This window comes from Leptinotarsa decemlineata, unplaced genomic scaffold (assembly GCF_025532065.1).
Source record: "Leptinotarsa decemlineata unplaced genomic scaffold, Ldec_3_MD MMD2_tig00000133_RagTag_RagTag, whole genome shotgun sequence".
NCBI classification, from domain to species: Eukaryota; Metazoa; Arthropoda; class Insecta; order Coleoptera; family Chrysomelidae; genus Leptinotarsa; species Leptinotarsa decemlineata.
The window spans coordinates 1,690,300-1,711,947 of NW_027412542.1; the positions used below are offsets into that span (position 1 = coordinate 1,690,300).

General features: G+C 34.9%; 1 protein-coding gene across 1 annotated transcript in view; it reads right to left on the reverse strand.

Annotated features, from left to right (window-relative positions):
- Hexo2 (beta-hexosaminidase 2) overlaps positions 1-19,103 on the reverse strand; it is a 37,069-nt gene extending 17,966 nt beyond the window's left edge. Inside the window, exons 1-3 of the mRNA XM_074172522.1 lie at positions 18,954-19,103; positions 16,143-16,194; positions 31-204 (exon numbers count right to left, since the gene is read on the reverse strand). Of these exons, the coding sequence (XP_074028623.1) occupies positions 31-204; positions 16,143-16,194; positions 18,954-18,960 (233 nt within the window). The 5' untranslated portion in view covers positions 18,961-19,103. The remainder of the gene's footprint in view (positions 1-30; positions 205-16,142; positions 16,195-18,953) is intronic.
- Positions 19,104-21,648: the final 2,545 nt, after the last annotated feature.

The window sequence follows — 21,648 nt, forward strand, 5'->3', positions numbered from 1 at the left end:
TCGAACTCAGTTATACAGATGAATATTTACCTAGTATCTATATAAACGAGATCTTTCCATGACTTCACAATTCCTGTCGGGTGAGGCCATACGTTTAGGTAATTAGTGCACATCAGCTGACAGAGCTCCAACGTCGAGTAAACATCATTTTGTTCCTTGGCCATGCTTCTCGTACAAAGACCATTTTCGCACTTCCATGTCCAACTGAAATTTATAAATGAGAGACTATGAGACATCAACAAACTCATTTTAATTCGTTATTTGCTATACATATGTGAGCGGTTAGTGAAAATGACTGAGCTACATATTTTTTTTAAACCAAAACAGGTTTTGAATGAACCCTACGATGAAATATGTTGAAGTAATTTCATTTTATTAGAAACTATACAGAGTATATTCAAATTTTTTTCATGACTCATTTCAGGAACACGTTCCACATACTTGGTTTCATAAACCATATCAGTCTATATTATCACTCAATAGGCCTTGAAGGCTACGGAATAAATGAAAATGTTGAGATCGGTAAATGATAACAGAATCATTTGAAAGTGTCATCACAAACGGCCTTCAGTTTACTAATTTCATAAAAAGCAGCATCTAGGCAACTAAGTAGGTATTATAAAAAATAATGTATTATTATAACAATTCGGGATTGAAATAGAATAACATATTAGCATTATATCTGTATCTGTAGAGTATAGTCTGGTTCGCATGTAATCGATTTAGCTCTTTATGGTGACATTTTTCAGCCCTGTCCAAAAATTACGACCAAGGTGTCATTCGATTCGTATTTTTGCCTAGAAAGTTTAGGAAAAGGTCCGAAAACATGTCGATAAAAATTACAAAAGTTATAAACAATCAAGTGAAAAAAAAATGGGGCTTAAGTTTTTTCTTAATATCTCGGAAAATTTTCAAAATTTTGGAAATTTGAAAAAAGATTTGAAAAGATCAATGAATTTGCGTAAAAAAAGTTCCGACTCCCGAAACTGTATCTCGATTATTTATAATTTTTACAGAGCCCTGAAAATAGAGCCAAAAGCGGGTAGTCTGGGATGTAATGTTGGGATACATCAATAAACAATAATCCGCAGTCAAAAAATTTTTATCCCAATTTTAACGTTAATTATAAATTTGTTAATTAATAACTTTTTCTGAATTGAAAGTTATTATGAAAATCCCTATAATTATTAAACTAAAACCCTGGCATTTATTCCTATGGTGAAGTTATCCTTAATAGGCAAAAAAATAGATTACCGTTGCCAAAATAAAAAAATTGTCATTTTCTATTTTTTTATTAACAATTGAAAATTATAATTTTTTTATTGTTCCAATGTCTCATGGCTAAAAACTAATTATTATATTTTTTAAATATTTTACAGCCATTGTTAATAAATTTATTATAAACAAATACATTGTTTATAAGCAATTCGAAAATTTTTTTTGCATTATGTTAATTGAAAAAAATCATGATTTTTAGAAAAAAAATGGTTTCTTAAAAAAAATTCTTTGTTGCTAAAAATGCGTTTGTTAATTAACAATCGTTTTTTGCAACTGAATATTAAAATTAAGGAACCGTTTTTTTTTCGAATCATAAATTCTATTGTTCTTTAAGGTTTTGAAAAAACTTTTTTTTAATTCTTTTTTTAATTGTTTATTTAAAAAAATTGTTATAAACAATTTTTTTTCAATACTTTGTTCTATAATAAGAGTAACTATGTGTTTTTTAAAAATTCATTCTATTTTTTATAAAAATTTCAATATTGTGATACCTTGATACTATTGCAGTTATGACAAATATGCTTGAAGTCTTTTTTGTTCATTATGAATTTATTAATTTAAGCCTTTTACTAAAGTTGTGAGCATCAGAAATTTAAAGAAGGTTAATGAGTAAACTCATTAAAATTAAATTAACAGAATGACTTAATTTTCTTAAACTCCATACAAATATGACAATAAGTAAATGTTAATGATCCTACAACTACTAAGAGTGCAAGTGATAAAATCCTTATGATTTATTGTTACATGTTGAAAAGACTTGAAATTTTTTCTTTTTTTAATAAATAACGATCAATAATTAAATAAATAATAGGACTACAACTTTAGTAAAAGGCTTGAATTGTTAATAAACTCATAATGAACAAAAAAGACTTGAAGCATATTTATCATAACTGCAATAGTTTGAAAGTTATAATTATAAAAGCGAAGGAGCGAATGATAGAATGAATTGAAAAAAACACATAGTTACTTTTATTATAGAACAAAGTATTGAAAAAAAAATTGTTTATAACAATTTTTTTAAATAAACAATTAAAAACAGAATAAAACATAGTTTTTTCAAAACCTTAAAAAACAATAGAATTTATGATTAAAAAAACGCTTGGTTAATTTTAATATTTAGTTGCAAAAAACGATTGTTAATCAACAAACGCATTTTTTAGCAACAAAGACATTTTTTTAAGAAACCTCCTCCCGAGGAGTTGTCCTCCTAGCTCATCGTCCATCTTGTCCTTTTCAGGAAGGTGGACAGGTCACTAGAAGATGTCTCCTTCATATCGGCAGGTGTAGCGAGACAAGACTCGCGGAACACACACTCTCTTATTGACGAAAACTCCGGACATAAGACATGCCTGACAGTTACATCTTCCTGTTCACATAGCCTGCATAGAGGTGTGTCCACTAGCCCCATGATATGGAGGTGTTTCCTTAGTTGACAGTGGCCAGTCAGAAATCCTACTGTCGAGCGTAGGTTTTTCCTGGTCATCGTCAAATATTCCTTCGGCGCCAGCTACCCAGGGTCGCCCAAGGTGATCCTGGCAAGATTACATCCTTTGATTTCATCCCATCTCTTTAAAGATTGAGCATGGGTGTAACATTTGACTAGTTCCGCAATTGTCGAAGTCATCAGGCCGTGGGTGCCACTGGGTCCTAAAATTCTTAGTCCAGCCGCTTCTTTGGCTAAAGAGTCGGCAATGCGATTAACTTTACTCCTGTCGTCCCCTTCAATCCTCCTCAGGATAATGTTATTATCTACCGAGGCTTTGGCTAAATCTTGGTGGCACTCTATTACTAGCCCTGAGGTAACACGTTGTCTGTTCAAGGCTAATAAGGCTTGTGCGCTATCTGTGCAGAATTGTTATGTTTTTGCCAGAAATTCCTTTCCTGGTTATTTCTTTTGTGGCGATTGAGATACTCTCAGACAATTCTGTTTGAACCACGCTGGTATTTTTTCCCATTACCCACCTAATCTTTAGGCTTAGTGATCTGTAGTAAACTCCACATTCTGAGCCTTCTTTGGTTTTTGAGCCATTGGCATAATAGTTACCGAAGTCCATATGAATAAATGTAAATGCTCTGATTTAAGTGTGAAAAAGTGTGAGAGAGCGGGTCGAATTGAATAATTTTGATTCTGGTGTTTGATAAAAGTGTTCTCATTAGATACATTTCCTGACCGTAAAATACTGTCCACCGTGGTAACTGAGACCAATTTGAAGACTAACTTTTCCATTGAATATAGGTTTTCAGACACCCACGCCATCTGCATGTTTTGTGTCGAAATAATCTTCAAGGAAAATATTAGAAAAGCAGTGAAAAACAGTTATATGTTGCTTAGCACTTATTGAGATGAAAGGGAAGTGTCCCCTCTTGTTTATGAAATATGAGGAAGCTCTTGGCATTATTTGTTACACTTGTATGTGAGTAGGTATCTCTATTATCGGAATATGAAACATCTGCAAACTTTGAAAACCTTATTTTTTGATAGTAGCTAGGGGGACTAATACTGATATGGAAATCATACCCGAAACTTCAACCCCCTGCGGTCAGCAACTACCCCCCTATTTTTTTCAATGGGTCGAGTGATACATCATTTGAAAGGTATTTTGTCCCTCTATCATTTCTGTATTGAAGAAATCAACAAAAGTAATATCAATGGCAACACAATCAACCTATAAAGTGTTCAAAATGACCCCCTCTCTAGTTCCATACAATAATACAGTCTACTTCCCAAAGCGTTCCTTACATTATTGAAAATGTCCGGAATCAGAAATCGGCATTCCCAAATAATTCTCTGTCGCAGGTCTTCAAGATTTGTAGAATTTATATAATTAGTAGTAAACGTTTTGAAATGGACGACACTGTTAGTTTTTTCTGCACTGGTAATCCAGTCATTTAAGCTTAAATTAGGTAAGAATCTCGGAATTCGAGATACCCAGCTGTAAGTCTGTAAATACTTGTATATTGACACCCTGAAAGTTGTCTCAAAACATATGGTAGGGTGTAAGCAACTATTAAATTTCAAGGTCAAAGGTCACAAAAATCGGTTTTTTGCGCTTTTTTTGGAAATATCTCATTTCCTATGGGTTTTTTGCTATTTGTATTTATTATCAATATTGTAGAATACAAAATTCTCAACAAATTTTGGTTGAAAAATTTTTTTATACGGTGAACCGTTTTCGAGATAGAGGGCGGAGAGCGCGCGGTCACAGCATCACTTCAGGTCAACCGGTGCCTCCGGTCGAAAACGCGAGCCCAATTGATTTTGTTCTCAATGAAAATAATGTGACGTTCATTATTGATGGCGGATTTCTTCTTCATCATGTTGTATGGAGCAGAGAAGATACTTTTTCTATTATTTTTGATAAATACATGAATTATTTACAAAGGCATTACAGTTCCAAAATAATTGTTGTATTTGACGGATATTCAGACTACAGTAAGAACGTAAAAGCTATGGAGCAGCAGAGAATACCTGCTGCACTTTCAAAAACGTATGAAGTTTGTTTCGATGAAACAATGGTTGTACCAGTTACTCAAGAAAAATTCTTATCAAATCGAAATAAAAAGATAAGTTCATTAATATGTTAATTGAAAAAATTACAAGCTGCAAATATTACTACTAAACATGCCAGAGATGATGCGGATGTTCTTATTGTTGAAACTGCAATTGAAGAATCAAAGTCTGAAAAAACTGCAGTTATAATAGGACAAGATATTGATTTACTTGTCATTTTAATTGGGCGTACACTGTCTTACGAACAAGAAATTTTCTTTAAAAAAGTTGGGAAAGGTAATGTAAAAACGGAGATATACTCGACTAAAAGTTTTGATAATTATCCTCATTCTAAAAAACATATTTTATTTCTGCACGCATTAAGTGGCTGTGATACAACTTCTGCGCTTTTCAAAAAGGGAAAAAATAATTTTTAAAAGTTTTTGAGCAATTGACAAATTCGGATGAACTAGCTGCAGCATTTGAGGAAGAAAATTGTTCGGCCCAGAGATTATTAGAGAGTGGAACTCAAACCTTATTGGCAGTCTATAATGCTCCGAAATCTGTGAAAAGTCTCGATCATCTTCGTTATATGCATTACGTCAAGTCTACAAAACTTAATAAACCTGTGCAGCTTTCAAATATTCCACCAAGAAGTGCAGCTGCTCATCAACATTTCAACCGTGTATATTATCAAGTTCAAACTTGGTTAGGACATGATTTGGAACCCCAGGTATGGGGTTGGACAATGCGAAACGATTTTCTGGAGCCTATCATGACAATTTTACCACCTGTTCCAGAAGATTTGCTAAATACAATTTTCTGCAACTGCAAGATTGGTTGTGGTTCGCGATGCGGATGCAGGAAAGCGGGCTTGCAATGCTCTTTAGCTTGTGGCCAATGTAATGGGCAAGCTTGTCTCAATGCTCTACCATATCAGAGCGACATTAACGAATATGGAACCTTTGACCCCGAAATCATGGAAGAACTTGAGACAAATGTCGTTGAAGACGATAATGAAGACCAGTTTGAAATTTACCAGCAGCCAGAAGACGACGATGAAGAGGAAGAAGATGATTAAAATTATAAATTGTAGTTTTTGTACCCTTTATTCCATTTCTTTACTTTCAATAAAAATAAATGTATTCAATGATATTTTTTAATAAAAAGATTGATTCATAATTTATTTGTTTTTTTTCATCATGTAAGAAGTTATAAATAATAATTAGCTTAAAATTCAAATATAATTCATGTATTTTCATTAACAATTCTGCAATTACATTGGCAGGTAAGTGTTGTTAAATAAATTAATACTGAATAAAAAGTGGATAAGTTAGGAAAAAAATGATAAAATATAATATAATAGTTAATAAAAATTGACAAATATTTATAATCATTGATTTATCGATAGTTCATCAACTATATATGGCGCGTTTTCGACCGGAGGCACCGGTTGACCTGAAGTGATGCTGTGACCGCGTGCTCTCCGCCCTCTATTTCGAAAACGGTTCACCGTATGAAACATTTTTTTAAACAAAATTTGTAGAGAATTTTGTATTCTACAATATTGATAATAAATACAAATAGCAAAAAACCCATAGGAAATGAGATATTTCCAAAAAAAGCGCAAAAAACCGATTTTTGTGACCTTTGACCTTGAAATTTAATAGTTGCTTACACCCTACTATATGTAGGTTTTGAGACAACTTTTAGGGTGTCAATATACAAGTATTTACAGACTTACAGCTGGGTATCTCGAATTCCGAGGTGAACTTACTATAATGACTGGACTATGGGTAGTTTTTGTTGAATCTAGTTGTCGCAGAACAAAAAGTAGATAGTTGGCCACCGTCACTTCTTCAGTCATCCTTGTTCACTGTGTTTCAACATGGTTTATTCTACTGGAGAAAGAATAGAAATTGTTGCAACCTATTATCGAAATAATGAATGTGCTAAAGCTGCTGCAAGAATTTATAATATGAATCATTGTGTGAAACTAGATGGAAGTCATTTTAAACACTCTATCCGTTGATTGTGTTGCCATTGATATTACTTTTGTTGATTTCCGTTCAACATTTAATTTCTCAATAACGAATGAACTACTTGCGTACACTTTTCTTCATATAATTTTATTAATTTGACTTCATATAATAACTTGACTTTTCCACCACTCCCTATACCTCCAGTGTCATGAATTGAATTAGTGAATCATCATGTTGATGAGATACACACTAATTCAATTAAAATTATAATTACTGAATTAGTCGGCACAATCTTGTAAAATTGAAGTGACACTTATGAGAACACTATTCAAGGATTTTCTCGGTGATTACTCACATCGAAGAGGTCCTTGCTAATGAAGAATGATGCAATGAGAGTAAACCGCCTTCAAAGAATTTCAAGTTCAAAGCTGAACACGCGGATGACTTCAGTTTATAGTGGTGTCATTGATGATGGCAAAGAACGAAGTAAAATATCAACAAAGTATGAAAATAACATCATCGTTTGTGAATTTCGATGAGAGAGAAACAAACTATATATATATATATTGGTACCTGCATATAATACAGGTACCAATCAAACTTCATTCAAATAGTTATTACCCGCCTAGATCTGCCACCAGTTTCATACTACCAGAAACCTTTATCGAACGTCAATACCCCATATATATTTTTCTGTTTATTTGTGTAAACTTATAGAACACATGTATTATGTGGAAGTGGGAAATCACTCAGTGATTCTTGTTACTCAACAACTTGTTTATTCGAATAATAATGACTCAATAGAACAAGCTGACCACAACGAAATTCATAACATGGGCTTGGCCATTGACGTGCCTTTTTCTTGCTATTTTGATTTGGTCGCAGGTACTGTTGCAAAAGACATTAACTACCTAATCATGGCAAATCCCAATATCCGGCCAATGAATTTGTTACAACTATTGCCGATGAGAAAATGGCGAGGTAATCATAACGCAGATGCAGTTGGTGAGAGTAAAACTAGTAAAAGCTATGCATTCACTTTTTTCTCAGACAAACAGGCGAGAGCGTCAAAACATAAACTTGGAATCGCCTCCGACATTGACCAATGTCGACGATATAAATAGGCATTTAAGTAATCCAAGTGTAAATATAGAAAGGAAAATCGTGCAATTTTCTCTTCCTCCCACAATGTTGATGTAAATGTTGATTCTGTGAGAACGCATTTAGATTGTATAAAGAGTAATGTAAGCAGTTGATGCGAAAAGAGGTTTCCGGAAGGTATAAGGTAACACTGGTGTCTCGTCAAAATCGTAGTAATGCGAAAGGTGATATTGAACTATGAATACGATTGCGTTATACCAATGCCTCGTCCCAGGTTGAGAAAGCTCCACCCAAGAAAATAGAGAGACCATTCAGACATGCCATGAAAAATCCCTTGGTCTGCGACTTCAGCTCAATTAACCTGGGAAATGTAAAGGTTAGACGCAAGCTGGGTCGAAACCAAAATGTTGGAAGAAAGGGGCGTCATTATTGCTCGTGCCCCTTTTATTATTATCGCGTCTATCAAAATAGAGAGCATTTGTGATTGTACATATCCTTTCGTGCACTGTCAGAATCAATGCAACCTTTTTTTACTTCTCTTGCTAACCGAAGATTTTTCAATTTTTCTTCTATTACTTGCTTTCCTATATCAAATTCATTGGAAATTTCTACCAGGGCATCGTGCCTTATACTTCGGTTTTATATTATTTGCTTTTGATCTTCCAAATATTTGTTTTTAGTTTTTCCCATTCCATTTTATCCATTATCCGTTGATTTCACTGATTATCGATGGAAAACCATTCGACATGTCGATGGAGATATTTTGTCGATCGTCAAGTCGATTTAGGCGTACACACTAAGTTGACATTGTCGATCGGTTTCGTCGACGATAGATCGACTTCGTTGACGACACTGTCGACCCAGTGAGGATGTAGCTTAAGTCAAAGTATCTTGAGATGTCGCAGTTATACTAACTAGTTTTGTATGTCAGGCTCTATACACGAAATTCTGACCCATCCCTGTCAGCATCATTAACCCTATTAATCAAGCTATGAGGTTAGTAGTATTGAAAAGACTTAGCGAAGAAGAATGATACTTTGGCATATATGTGGTCAACATTTTTACTGTATTGAAGCAAGCCAGGAAAATTTGATTGTGGTTGAACCGGTTGTGGACTAGATATTCAACATTAGGCTATATCAGATAATTATTTTTTAATAAATTCACATCTTCATTTGCCATAACATATTCTACATGCCCGAAGCAAAAGGCAATACCTCTGTCTCTTCAGTACATGGAAAAATCGAAACCGTAAAATACAAAGTTGGTTAAATTTGGGTAGAGTTACACATCTTAGAGTAGAGTTTTGGTCACTTCTATCAGTAGAGTCAATTAGGATAACAGTTTTCAGTAGAAATGATTCAATTTTTATATTTTCATGGTCTCAGCTTATAATGCATGGCTCATAACTTTACAGGCTCCAGTCATAATCATTATGTTACGACAGCACTGTTCAAATTAAAAAATGTACTTCCCTCTTTTTGTTCAGGAAAGTATATTCACAGAATGGATAATTTAGGATAAACATTTCTTCAGAGGTTCATTATTTTTCGAGCCTTCACATATCGAGTTCGTACCCAGTGGAGTAAGATCCGAAAAACAAGCATGCTACAGCAGCAACATCTTCTTTTTTGACAGTTCCAATGACCAGATATATCGGATATTGCTTGTCGCGAAAAGAGTTCTTTACGATACTATAGAATAAATATTCTTCTAGAAAGATTCAAATCGAGTTGAAGGTTCTTGAATTGAATGACAAATAAATTTATCAGCGATCTGTTTAAGATCCGTTTTTCCGTTAATCAGCTGTCGCACCCTTGCGAATGACAACCTTCAGAAATCGAAACTTGTGCGAGCTACGAATTAACGAGGCCTTATTACTACGAGGTCCTAACATGGGTTGGACGATAGCGAGTGAAAATCGATCGTTCAGACTAGGGCTTGAACCACCGACCAACACGGCAGTCAATTCGAGTGAGTGAACAAAGCACCCACGTCGAACCGCCTGGTTACCGACCGTACTACACCATAGTCTATTGAAAGTTTTTTAAGGATCCAACATTTGAAAATTACTTGTGAACATGACTTGAAAAGCCATTTGTTGTTACAAAAATAGTCTTCGCTTCTAATTTGATCTGAATTGTTTTGCAGTAGCTTTACACTTTTCATGTTCACTCTGTAAATCCCACCAAGTTAACGGTAATAATAGGAAGTTCTTCAGGTGTTTCTGAATAGTCATGACCTAGAGTATTATTTTCAAGTGCATGATGTAACTGATGACGGACTATGCTATTTTTGAAACACAAGTAGTAGCTAATTAAAACATTTCGAAGATCGACGATGCCGGTTAATTTGAATATGTTATTAGCATCGAAATTTTAGTAGTTGAGTTTTATTAGATATACGTATAGATCATGAATGATTGATTGCAATGACAAGTGTGAAAATGCTACGGATTTTGGGATGAAAGAAGTATATTTTTACTAACTATCAAAAAAGTGAGCGGTGAATTGCTAACCTGATTTATAAATCTTTCAAAGATGTCTAGAATAGACAACCTATTACGTTTTCATAAAACTCAACATTTTTATACGAATTCAATATCCATTCTGAACTAGTTATAATCTCAGCAATTTTGTTACAAATTATCTGAAAGAACAATTCGTTCAGGTCACTCTCAACTTACCTACACTATAGGTTAATGGACTGACACCTATCAGAAACAACTACTCCCCTGGATAATACTACGAAAGGCGTTCGATTATATGTGACAGGTGTCAGTGCAGGACTATTCACTGAAGTTATTCCTGCGTACGCTGTTGGCTATACAATTCATTTTCAATTATTGGAACTTGAAGACTGGTTTCGAGCTGTTTGGCTACTCGTCAGTGCGAGGTAGTGTCTATCATCAACATGAAGTCGATTATTTCCCATAATTGAAAATCGAATTCATTTCATTCTTCGAACTAGGCTGAGGCGAACGACAAACAACATGTTTGTCATCGCGCCATCTACCCGTGAACGAGCTAACCAACCGCATATCCGAATTTGCACAATTCGTCGTATAAGGAAGAAAACTTTGTTAGAACGGCTTTTCTAATTGGTTAATACTACGTATATGTTGATATGTTGCCATATGTTGCTATGGAAATCGTAGTGGTATACTACCGTTGACTACTGATTGTGCAAGTTTGAGCATCCAGGAAATAATAGGAAATATAAGAGCATAGGCTCTCACGGCCGAAGTCAGGATTAGAAAAGATGCAATTTGGCCTAGCAGGCAGTGGTCAAATGGTACCAAATGTCCTGGTTGCTACTACGGCAGATAAGTCTCTGCAACGACTGACTGACGAGCTGCAAGATCACTCGTATTTGTAATTTCAGAGGGTGGTGACGGTGGGGACGATGGTGGTGACGGTGGTGAGGAGTCCATGCGAATACTCACTCCTGGTTGGTCCGTGCTATTGCTAGGCTGTTCTGATTGGCACACGTTATTGATGGGATGTCGTAGAGTTGTATTCTAATAATATTTTTCGAACTGCTGCTATAAAAATATCGTGAGCGCTCTGCATTACAGTCCTGTTGAATTGGGATTGTTTTAATGTTGTCGTGCATGCAGAATATTTTTCCAAAGGTGAAAATTTCAGAAAGAAACGGAAACGAAAGAAATTCAAGAAACCGCATGCTATAAAAACGTGTTCGAATTTAGTGACGATAGAAGTTCCTTTGAGTTTCTGCGATCGGCGTACTGTCCAGTGTGAAAACTTTGGTGCACTATTGAATACATTCAAATTCGAAGAGGCGTCAAGTTTTGAAGAGGTCGAGCATACGATTCTGTAGATTGTTTTCCCATCAGCTTCGCAATACAAACACTGCTCCCACATACCAGAACTGCTACGTCAGAGGTACCAAGTCTATCTTTCAGTTGGCAACAATTGACAGATTCTGTAATTTCGTTTTGTTTTTGTACTGTTGTGTTGGAGAGTTTTGTCATTATGTTCGTTTCAAGTGGGTTTCAGTTTTGATTTACTGGATATTGAAAGCACTGTATGAGTGTAGAATTTTGATGTTTAAGTTTTTGTGATTCGTACAAAAACTGTATGGTTATGGTACTGCACTATAAAACTACCACTATATCTACGCGAAAAAAGTTTTTCATGAAAGTGTCACGCAACACGACGTAATTATAATATATCATTGCTTAAAAAGTACGCCAATGAACTCGTACCAGTATTCTGCAGACTTTTCAATCTTACATAGAACACTGTCATCCTTACTGTTCCATGTAAGTGAATCTTTACTTTTTCATTAATTATATTATGTAGGAATCCTGTGAATGATATCTGATTCTATTCCATACGAATGTTTGGAATACAAACGAAATAGAGAAAAGTAAATTGATGGATGAAGCCGTTACTACGTGGTAGGAAATCATAATGAAGAAAAGAGAATTGAAACTTTCTATGTTTTTTACCACTTTTATTTGTAACTAACGTTACTCCAGTTTCGTCCTATAAGGACATTTTCAAACTTTATATATCAATGTACATACAGGAAGCCGTAAACTACCACATCCTTAAATATTTGGAAGGCTTCAATATCTTGAGCGATCATCAATATGGCTTTCAGAAACAAGGATCAATAGGCGTCCTTTGAAAATGGTTCTTTTCTTAGCACTTGTAGTGAAAACGATATAATTGAATGATTAGATTCGTGGTATTAGCCAGGAGCGTAGTTGTTTTCTGATGGGTGTCAGTCAATTGAACTACAGTGCAGGTGAGTTGAGACTGGCCTGAATTGATTGTTTATTTAGATGATTTGAATTACTTTCTACTTCGTATACTGAATATAAAAGAGATTTCTTGGCATGTGAGCAAAAAAGGAAATGTGCAAGTGGGGGAATATTATCTAAATATCTTTGCCAACAATCAAACGAAAATCATGGGATATATGTAATTATTACTCATTATATTTACTATTACCTTCAAAAAATCAATTACAAACAATTAATTCTGATTGTTTAATAAACCTTGCTTGACTAATTTAATGTCGTTTCTTTAATTCGAAAGGTAATTTACGTTCTTACCTAATCAGGTTTCGCATTTCAAGGAGAGAATTCACCCATTTTGGACAAGTTCATCATTTTGTTTTTATGAAAAACCAGAATGCAAATGACAAATTCAACTATTTCTAGTCGCGATAGTTATATGAAAAAACGGTGGAAATATTAACTCATTTTGACTTACGACATGGAAATTGAACGATGGACAAAAAAACACCTTTCATATTAAAAACTCCTTGTGGGGATATATCGTATATCCACTACGAATAATGCTTCAGAATCCAACAAAATATTACGGAAAATAAGAAAAATATTTTCCCAACAAGTAATGTGTGATTTATTTGCTTGTATCTTTTTGGCAACACTGGGTTTGACAGATCACGCGTGAATCGTGTGTTGTGTCATTGTCAAATTTGTTCAGTTTGGTTTAAAATTGACCCATGAATCGACATACGAATGAACAACGCTTGCAAATTATTGAATTTTATTATCAAAATTCATGCTCAGTGAAGAAAGTGCACTTCTTCCAATTTATGGGCAGTTTCGTCGGCCTACTGAGGGAGCTATTTGGAAGCTTGTGACCAAATTTCGAATCCAGTTTACATTACTGGACAATAAACCACCAAGACGCATACGTAGAGTGGGGACCGAATAAAATATTGAGGCTGTATCCGCCAGTGTTCGTGATGACCGTGAAATGTCGATTCGACGCCGTTCGCAGCAATTGGGCCTCTGTTACTCTACTACGTGGAAAATTTTGCGAAAGTATTTGGGTGTAAAACTTTATAAAATACAGCTGGAACAAGAATTGAAGCCACACGACCTCCCACAACGTTTAACATTTGGTGAATGGGCGCTGGCAAAGTTGGAGCAAGATCCACATTTCTATCGAAAAATTGTGTTCAGCGACGAGGCTCATTTTTGGTTGGATGGATACGTCAACAAACAAAATTTCCGCATCTGGAGTGAAAACCAGCCACAAGCATTGAAAGAGCTACCGATTCATCCCAAAAAAGTCACTATTTGGTGTGGATTATGGGTCGGTGACATCATCGGGACGTTCTTCTTCAAAGACGACAATGGCCGGAACGTTACTGTGACTGGCGAGCGCTACCGTGTGATGATTGACGACTTTTTGTTGCCCAAAACGGAAGCATTGGACGTGCCTGACATGTGGTTTCAACAAGACGGTGCTACACACCATACGGCACGCGAAACAATGGCCTAATTGAGAGCTGCCTTCGGTGAACAGTTTATCTCACGTTTGGGGCCCGTCAATTGGCCGCCTAGATCGTGTGATTTAACGCCTTTGGATTATTTGTGGGGTCATGCTAAGGCTCATGTCTACAGGGATAAACCAGCAATGACTGACGCTCTGGAAGCCAATCTTGAAGCATGGACTTTGCGCATGGACCATCTAAAGCGGAGCCGCGGACAACATTTGCATGAAATCATCTTTAAACATTAAATTATATTGATCGTTCTATCTATTCCAATAAAGATCTCATCAATTTTTTCAAACTTTTTGTGTTGTTTTGAAAATCAAATCCTATACCTCTTAAAAATCACTCTATATAAGCAGTCATTTTCAACTTCATATCAGTTGTATTTTGAATAACTCAATGTATAATAATATGTATTTATGTATACTACAGTTAAAATTTTAAGGTTTATTTATGTATTCATTCCAAATGATACTGCCAAATATATCGTTATGAGCAATTCTGAAATATAAAAATCGAGCAGGAATATACTTGTTTCTCTTAGCGGTTAATATTTAAAAAAAAAATGCATTTCTAGTATACAACGTTTCACCAAATTATGCTGAAAAAAGATATCAACCATAAAATTGCTGAATAAGAATATAATCATCGTTGAAACAAACTTAAGGACTTACATCGGAATTCTTTATGTAGAAAATGAAACAAGTGTTCTCTAACCAGTGCACTTTCTGTTTGAATAGGAACAGCCAACAAACAAAACTGTCGATGTTGGAACCGACATTTTGGATGAGATTTTTCGACACTATTTGAGAACCTTTTTAGTTCATCGAAAGGAGACTGACGGCCACTAGGTTGGTCACTTCGTTCTTCCGACTATCGTTTAAAAATGTTTTCCAGATTCTATGAATTCGAAAGTATATCTGAACAGAACCAACTATTTTCGGAAATTTACGATTCGCATTCATTACTGTCAAGATATAAATAGAACATTTGATTTGGAATATCTCATCGTATTGTTAAGTTTTCCCCGTGGGTTCATCAATAATTGACTATACTCAATAATCAAACCTAACTTGATTTCACTTTAAATGCAACAAATACTTCAACTATTCTTTGAATGTCTATCGCCTTGGTAGATCACTTCGCGTACCGCACTGTAACGTCCACTTGACTGTGTCGATACCGTAAATATCGTAATCGAATGCCGTAGAAATTTCACCAAAGTTCGGTAGCATTATTTTCGCTGCTTCTAGGGTGGCGGGGAATCATCGTACATTTGTGTGCTCTTAGCTACGTCACGTTTGGTTTATGATCACCAGTGGCGGACGGAGTTATTTTCTTTCGGGCATGATTAACAATAATAATACTGTGTATTGACCGTACGACCATGTGCAGAAACTACTAACGCACTACGCCACAGTGAGCAAAACCTTGGGCTTTGATCGAACTTGGCCTGTATTTTTTATCAAAATTCTGCAATTTTGGAACGAACTTCGCTACCACACAACTTCTCTAATAGTGATTCGGACGATTTTCCATAACAATGTTCTTCTCTTCCCTAACATTTTCATCGGTTGTTGATGTGCTGGGGCGTCTATGGCGAGCGCCGTCATTCACATTTTCTCGACCTTCTGTAAAAAACTTCTATCACTTGTAAACATCTCACTGATTCAGAGTGCAATTACCGTATGCTACTGTCAAGTGTTTTTGAGTACTTTATTCCATATTTTTCACAAAGTTTGATGCAAATTCTTGGATCTATTTTTTCCATAGCAGAAAATCGCCGAAACAAGTAAAACACTTCTAACCTTTATGTCTCTCACCAACAAACTGAACATGATTAACTCTCAACACATATTCGAGACGGGTGTAACAACAAAAACATTGTTAATCGAATGTATGTACCTAGCCCGCGAAATTTGAACATTTACCTCATTTTCTGAACATATTTTTTCAGCCAGCTATAGAGTTCAAACATTGAATAGAAAAAATTTAATGCAACTCACCTATGGCACAGATTTATGGTGACCAGTAAGAAGAAAGTGACAGCAGACAATCCTGAAAATATTCTACATTATTATTCGTTATTATGAATGTGTGATTCTGATGTATCTAATGGGTTTGTCTGATAGATAATAACGCAGACAAACTTTTGTGAAATGTGGCGTTATTGTTTTTCTCAAATATCTAAAGCGGTTATCATTATGGTTTCCAGAAGCAAAAAGCAACGGACACTTCCTTTTTTGGAAATAATGCAATTGGGAAATACGGAGAAGTGTTTAAATAACAGACCTTCAATGTTATGGATTACCAAATCGCTTTTGTTCGTCTCGTTCTATAATGCCGTTATCATTAACAATTAACACTACTGTTTCTCAGGCGTCATGGAAATTACTAAAAAGAGTTGTAAACTTCAATGGAGAGGTTTGGCATCGTTACTAAGTCTAATTCAACGGTAAGGAAATTCACTAATTTGTTAAATGTACCAGAATTGCCAAAAACGACTCTCCTCGATGGGAAGACTCAACAGATTATCTCTGGTCTGGATTCCTGGCCATACTGGCCGTAAAGCTATGGGGCTGCTGACTCCCTTGCAAAGGAAGGGGCTGCAAGCAGCTTCATCGGACCAGAACCTGCCATTGGCATCGCTTTAGGGTTTGCCAAACAAAGATTGAACACCTGGATGGCAAGAAGATTCATGGACTTCTGGCAGAATCTTCCAGGATTGGGTCACTCCAAAGCGTTTATTCACGTTTGATATCAAACAATTGTTGGACTACAGTAGGGATGAACTAAGATGTCTAATAGGCCTTCTTGGAGGTCACTGTCATTTGAATCATCATATGCAGAGACTTGGACTATCGAAAGACAGTGTGTGTCGCCTCTGTTTTGAAAAGGATGAAACAGCAGAGCACATACTTTGTGCCTGCCCCGCTGAGGACTGAATTAGGTTTTTAGAGTTCGGCAAAGCCGTACTCTTATCATCTGACCTGAAATACCACTCACCATACAAACTAATCGGCTTCGTTAAGCAGCTGGGTTAATTTGGTCGAATGTGAATAGGTGTGAGCCACAATAAAGCCTTGTGGGTTGCAATGGAGGGTCGAATAGACCCACTCACTTTGGACCTAACCTAACCTAACCTAAATGTACCAGAAACCGACATAATTCCATATCATACAATTTCACCAGCTGCATCGACTGATTTGTTTGGTCAAATTGTAATTTGACTAATACCACTCACTATTTCGCAAAGTTATACATTATTGGAATATTCCTGTGCTTATAGGGAGTTTCACCCCTAATAATTATAGGGTATCTCCCTATATCGATAATAATCATTATACAATTTTCACAATAAATTTTATTCAAGACTCGTTTTGCTCCAGAACAGTCCAAGTACTTTGGATTGTTCTAGGATTGTCCTGATAGTTAACTCGAATACGAGTTATTATACAGATTTTATCTATATTCTTGATTGCTGTGTACAAACTAAGCGTTTTTAGTTCACAACTGATTGCGCTTATCTGATTAAGGCTAATTTTTTGGGTAATTGTACGATTTTCAGTACGACTTCCGATTAGACTTTCTTTAGACAGTCTTTCAAAGTGTATAAAACTTTTATTCTCCCGAAAATCCTGTGCATAAAATGGTCTTCGTTCATGAATATAATGAGCTAGTTTATTCAATTAATTTAAAAAATTAACACTATATAGAGAAGCTCAAAAACTTTTTTCCCAACAATGAACTAGTGTTCGTGCGTCGTTCATATATAGGGTGGATGACACTCCGAAAACACGAAAAGTTAGCAACTGTAGTAGTTGAGAGCAGGTAATAATATCTTGAATGAAAATAAGAAAGAGAACTATCTATGCCTCATCTCGAGACTGAAAAAAATACCTTTTATCATTATCTATGACTATAGTAGAATATATACCGTCCAGTTTAAACGACAAATATTTCGAAAGGTGCCTCTGAACGGCTTCCAGTTGATTTGATGACAGGGACTCCTTAATAAGGAATCACATACCACTCGAGCGAAAGAGTGTAGAAGTATTAATTTGAACGGTGAAGATTCTTTCGAATTTCAAGAATCTCAACTAACATGCGATAAACTGTGGTGAGATAATTGCTAATATATGTTTATTGAAAGAAAAGAGATAAATTAGTATTTTGGAAACATGTGGCAACACGATTCCCATGTAAATTCAAGTTCTTGATACATGTTGCATGGTGGAAGAGTTTTAAGACATCTACTTGCAATAGAAAGTCAACACCAACTACGATATCATTGATGAATAGGTATATTGAATACCTAGTAAAGGGCCCAGATCTGACCCATGCGAAACACTAGAAATTGTTGAAGTATTGCCAACAATTTTCAAAATAAGACTTGGAAAGATTGTTTGAATCAATGTATAAGTCAAAAGCTGAGAGAAATGACCAAGGCGGGATGATTAATATTTTCATTTATTAGGGAAATGTTGAAGTTCCACAACTACGATTCAGCGATTCTGGAGCTTTTCAGAAAATATCAATTTCAATGTATTTCAAGAGAAATATAATTTATGGTATATCAACTTCTTTTGACGAGTTCTACAGAATCATGAATTTTGAAAACGCCCTCTATAAGTTCGTGACATTCAAAAAATGTGAATAAAGACAATTTTGACAGACAAAAAATATGATATTACTTCTATTCTTCGAGACTGGGTATTTCTAATAATATTCACCTGAATATTATTTACAATTGAAATGATACAATCGTTAGTATCTGAAAGAATTATTTGTATGCATTATTCAAACAAACCACTTACCAGTCATGGCACAAACAACCCACTATTCCAAAATTACGGTCTGAAATACACACATTCTTATCGCACTACTAAAGTGATAACTGCCCCGCGGTACACGTTGAATTCAAATGAAACGCGGTCTTGATCCAACTAAGCAGATACACAAGATCTTTCCCTCGCGATTCGATAGTCCAGGGACTTGCGGTGTCTTCTCTGCTAAATTAGGCCCGTGATTGTTCGTTTTTTGTTTTTTACTGAAGGTTTTCTTTTCAAAATCCGGAGTTAGCTCTATTATAATTGATGATATCATTGTTGCAGCTTCATTATCTAGACGAGATCTAGTGTTACCACCTAGATAAAAGATTCTCGTCTCTTGTGTCGTTTTGTCTTGTATCGAAAGAGACAGGAGATGATTTATCTCTTGACAAATCATGTCTCGACAAGATAAAACAGGGCAAAAGAAATCGATACACATGCAATTTTTTCTGTGACTATTGTTTTAAAAATGTACTTATATGAATTGGTTTTAAAATTAAATGAATTGATCGCACTATTTCACAAAAAACAAAACAACTAGGAAGATCCCATCTTGAAGATAATCGATTTAGCCTTAAGTTATGAATAAATATTTATGCGCTCAGGCAGGAAGTTTCGTAGATTTGTTTTGATGATGTTATTTGCTCTGTAGTTGCTGTAATCTGTGTAGAAAGATTAATTATTAGTTCTTTGGGTGCCTGATATTACATGTTCCTGGTAGACAATACATTTTTCCATCAAATGAATTAAAACAAATTTGAGATGAGTATCACAAAATGGGGAATGTTCCTCCTGACAAAAATCAAGTAGTTTTCATAAAAGAGCTCTAAAACAACGCATTTTAAACTTATCATTTCAACCTTTTTCTTTAAAAAATTATTCAAATATTAAAAAAAGAGGAATGAAATAATGCTTTCAACATTTAAAGGGATTCGTTTCTATTTCACCATTTGGCAACATCGGTTATAGCTAATAAATGACATATTTCAGAGACGTGCTGTTCTGTTTACTTATGTTCCGAGTTCCGAGACATTCTATGACATATGACATTTTGTGCACCTAACCTATCTTCCTCTATATAAATAAATAACGAAACAACTGTTGTTTTTGTGGCTGGTGGAGGTGGCATTTATATTTTGCCTTAATTGTTGATTAATAAAGATAATTCTCCTTTTTTAAAGTAGAACATCTAGGTAACCTGAACTCTGATCTAATATTCTAGGCGCTGTTGTCAATATGTGAATTAGAAACAAATCCCTTTAATAATTAACACCCAACATTTGAAACATCAATTTGAATACTTTTCAAAGTGAATTTGAAAAATTCATGAATCAAACTCATCTTTATTTTGTTCAAACTTGCATTTGCTGTAATAACCCAAATTGAGGAACATTCCCCATTGAAGAGAATTCGTGAAATTTCGTCAATAAGGGTCATATGCATGAATTATGAGAGTAGAATCAAGTTCTGTATTAAAATTGTGAAAATTGCAAGACAATACCTACTCTATTATAACGTTTCTATACGAATGGAACTAATTTGAGACGAATATCACGAAATTTTAATAATTTCCTGAGTTTCATAATTTTTTTATTATTTTCATGAATTATGTGAGAAATATCAAGTTGTGTTCTCTAGATTCAACTCTAGTTTATATGATGGTTGAAACGAATTTGAAATGAGTATCACAGAATTGAAAAGAAATTGGGAAATTTCGTCTTGAGATGCATATCAAAAAATGTATCTTTGATATTTGGTGTTTGAGTCTTCTGTCGATTCCATGGACATTTTCGTAGGGGGAGATGTCGTCGACTCCAATAATTTTGAATCGAAATTTTTATATGAGAAACATCTATAGCTGCATGTAAAACCGATTGCTGGCGTGGCGACGCATGCCTTGGCGACAGGTCTCCACGCAAAAGCGACTGTGCGATTCTCTTTCCGCTGGTGAGGCCTTACGCTATCTCTCTCGCGACACTGAGCTCGGATAGGTACCTATAGCGTATAAAGTTATGTAAACTACAGTTTATATAACCCGTGTTTTACAAAATGAAGAATTTTTAAAAATATATAAAAATAAAATATGTCTGACAGTGATAATTTAGAAAGTGAAAGTGAGCAGCCTCCTGCAAAGAAACTCTAATAATGGTGGGTTTCATATCGAAACATTTATTATTGATATTCATAATTTAAGATCTTTAGTAATATATTGCAATAACTACCTGATTCTTTACTAGTATATTAAAGCCAGATTGAAATTGTTCATGTATATTTCAATTACATTTTTTTTATAAATGTTTCAGTACCCAACAATCATCACAGGGGCCACAAAATATAATTTTTGGAGTTTTACATCTGACAGGTGTGCCGTGACGCTTTACAATTTTTCTTGTTTTCCTTGGGATTATGGCAAAAAAAGTTACCAAATTTTGACTATTTCAGACCTTTAAAAAGGGTTTCCTTCAAGATAGCAATGTTTTTCTGCATCAAAGTCTCTGTTTACAATGCGTATTATTGAATATAAATGAAATGGTGAAATTGCCAAGCATCTTTCTTATTGTAGATGCAACTTGCATGTTTATACATTTTTAAATTCCAACATGACTTCTGTTTTGAATGAAAGAGTTACTTTGCATCTTTTATATAGATTTGTATTTGTTTTACCAATAAAAGTCACATA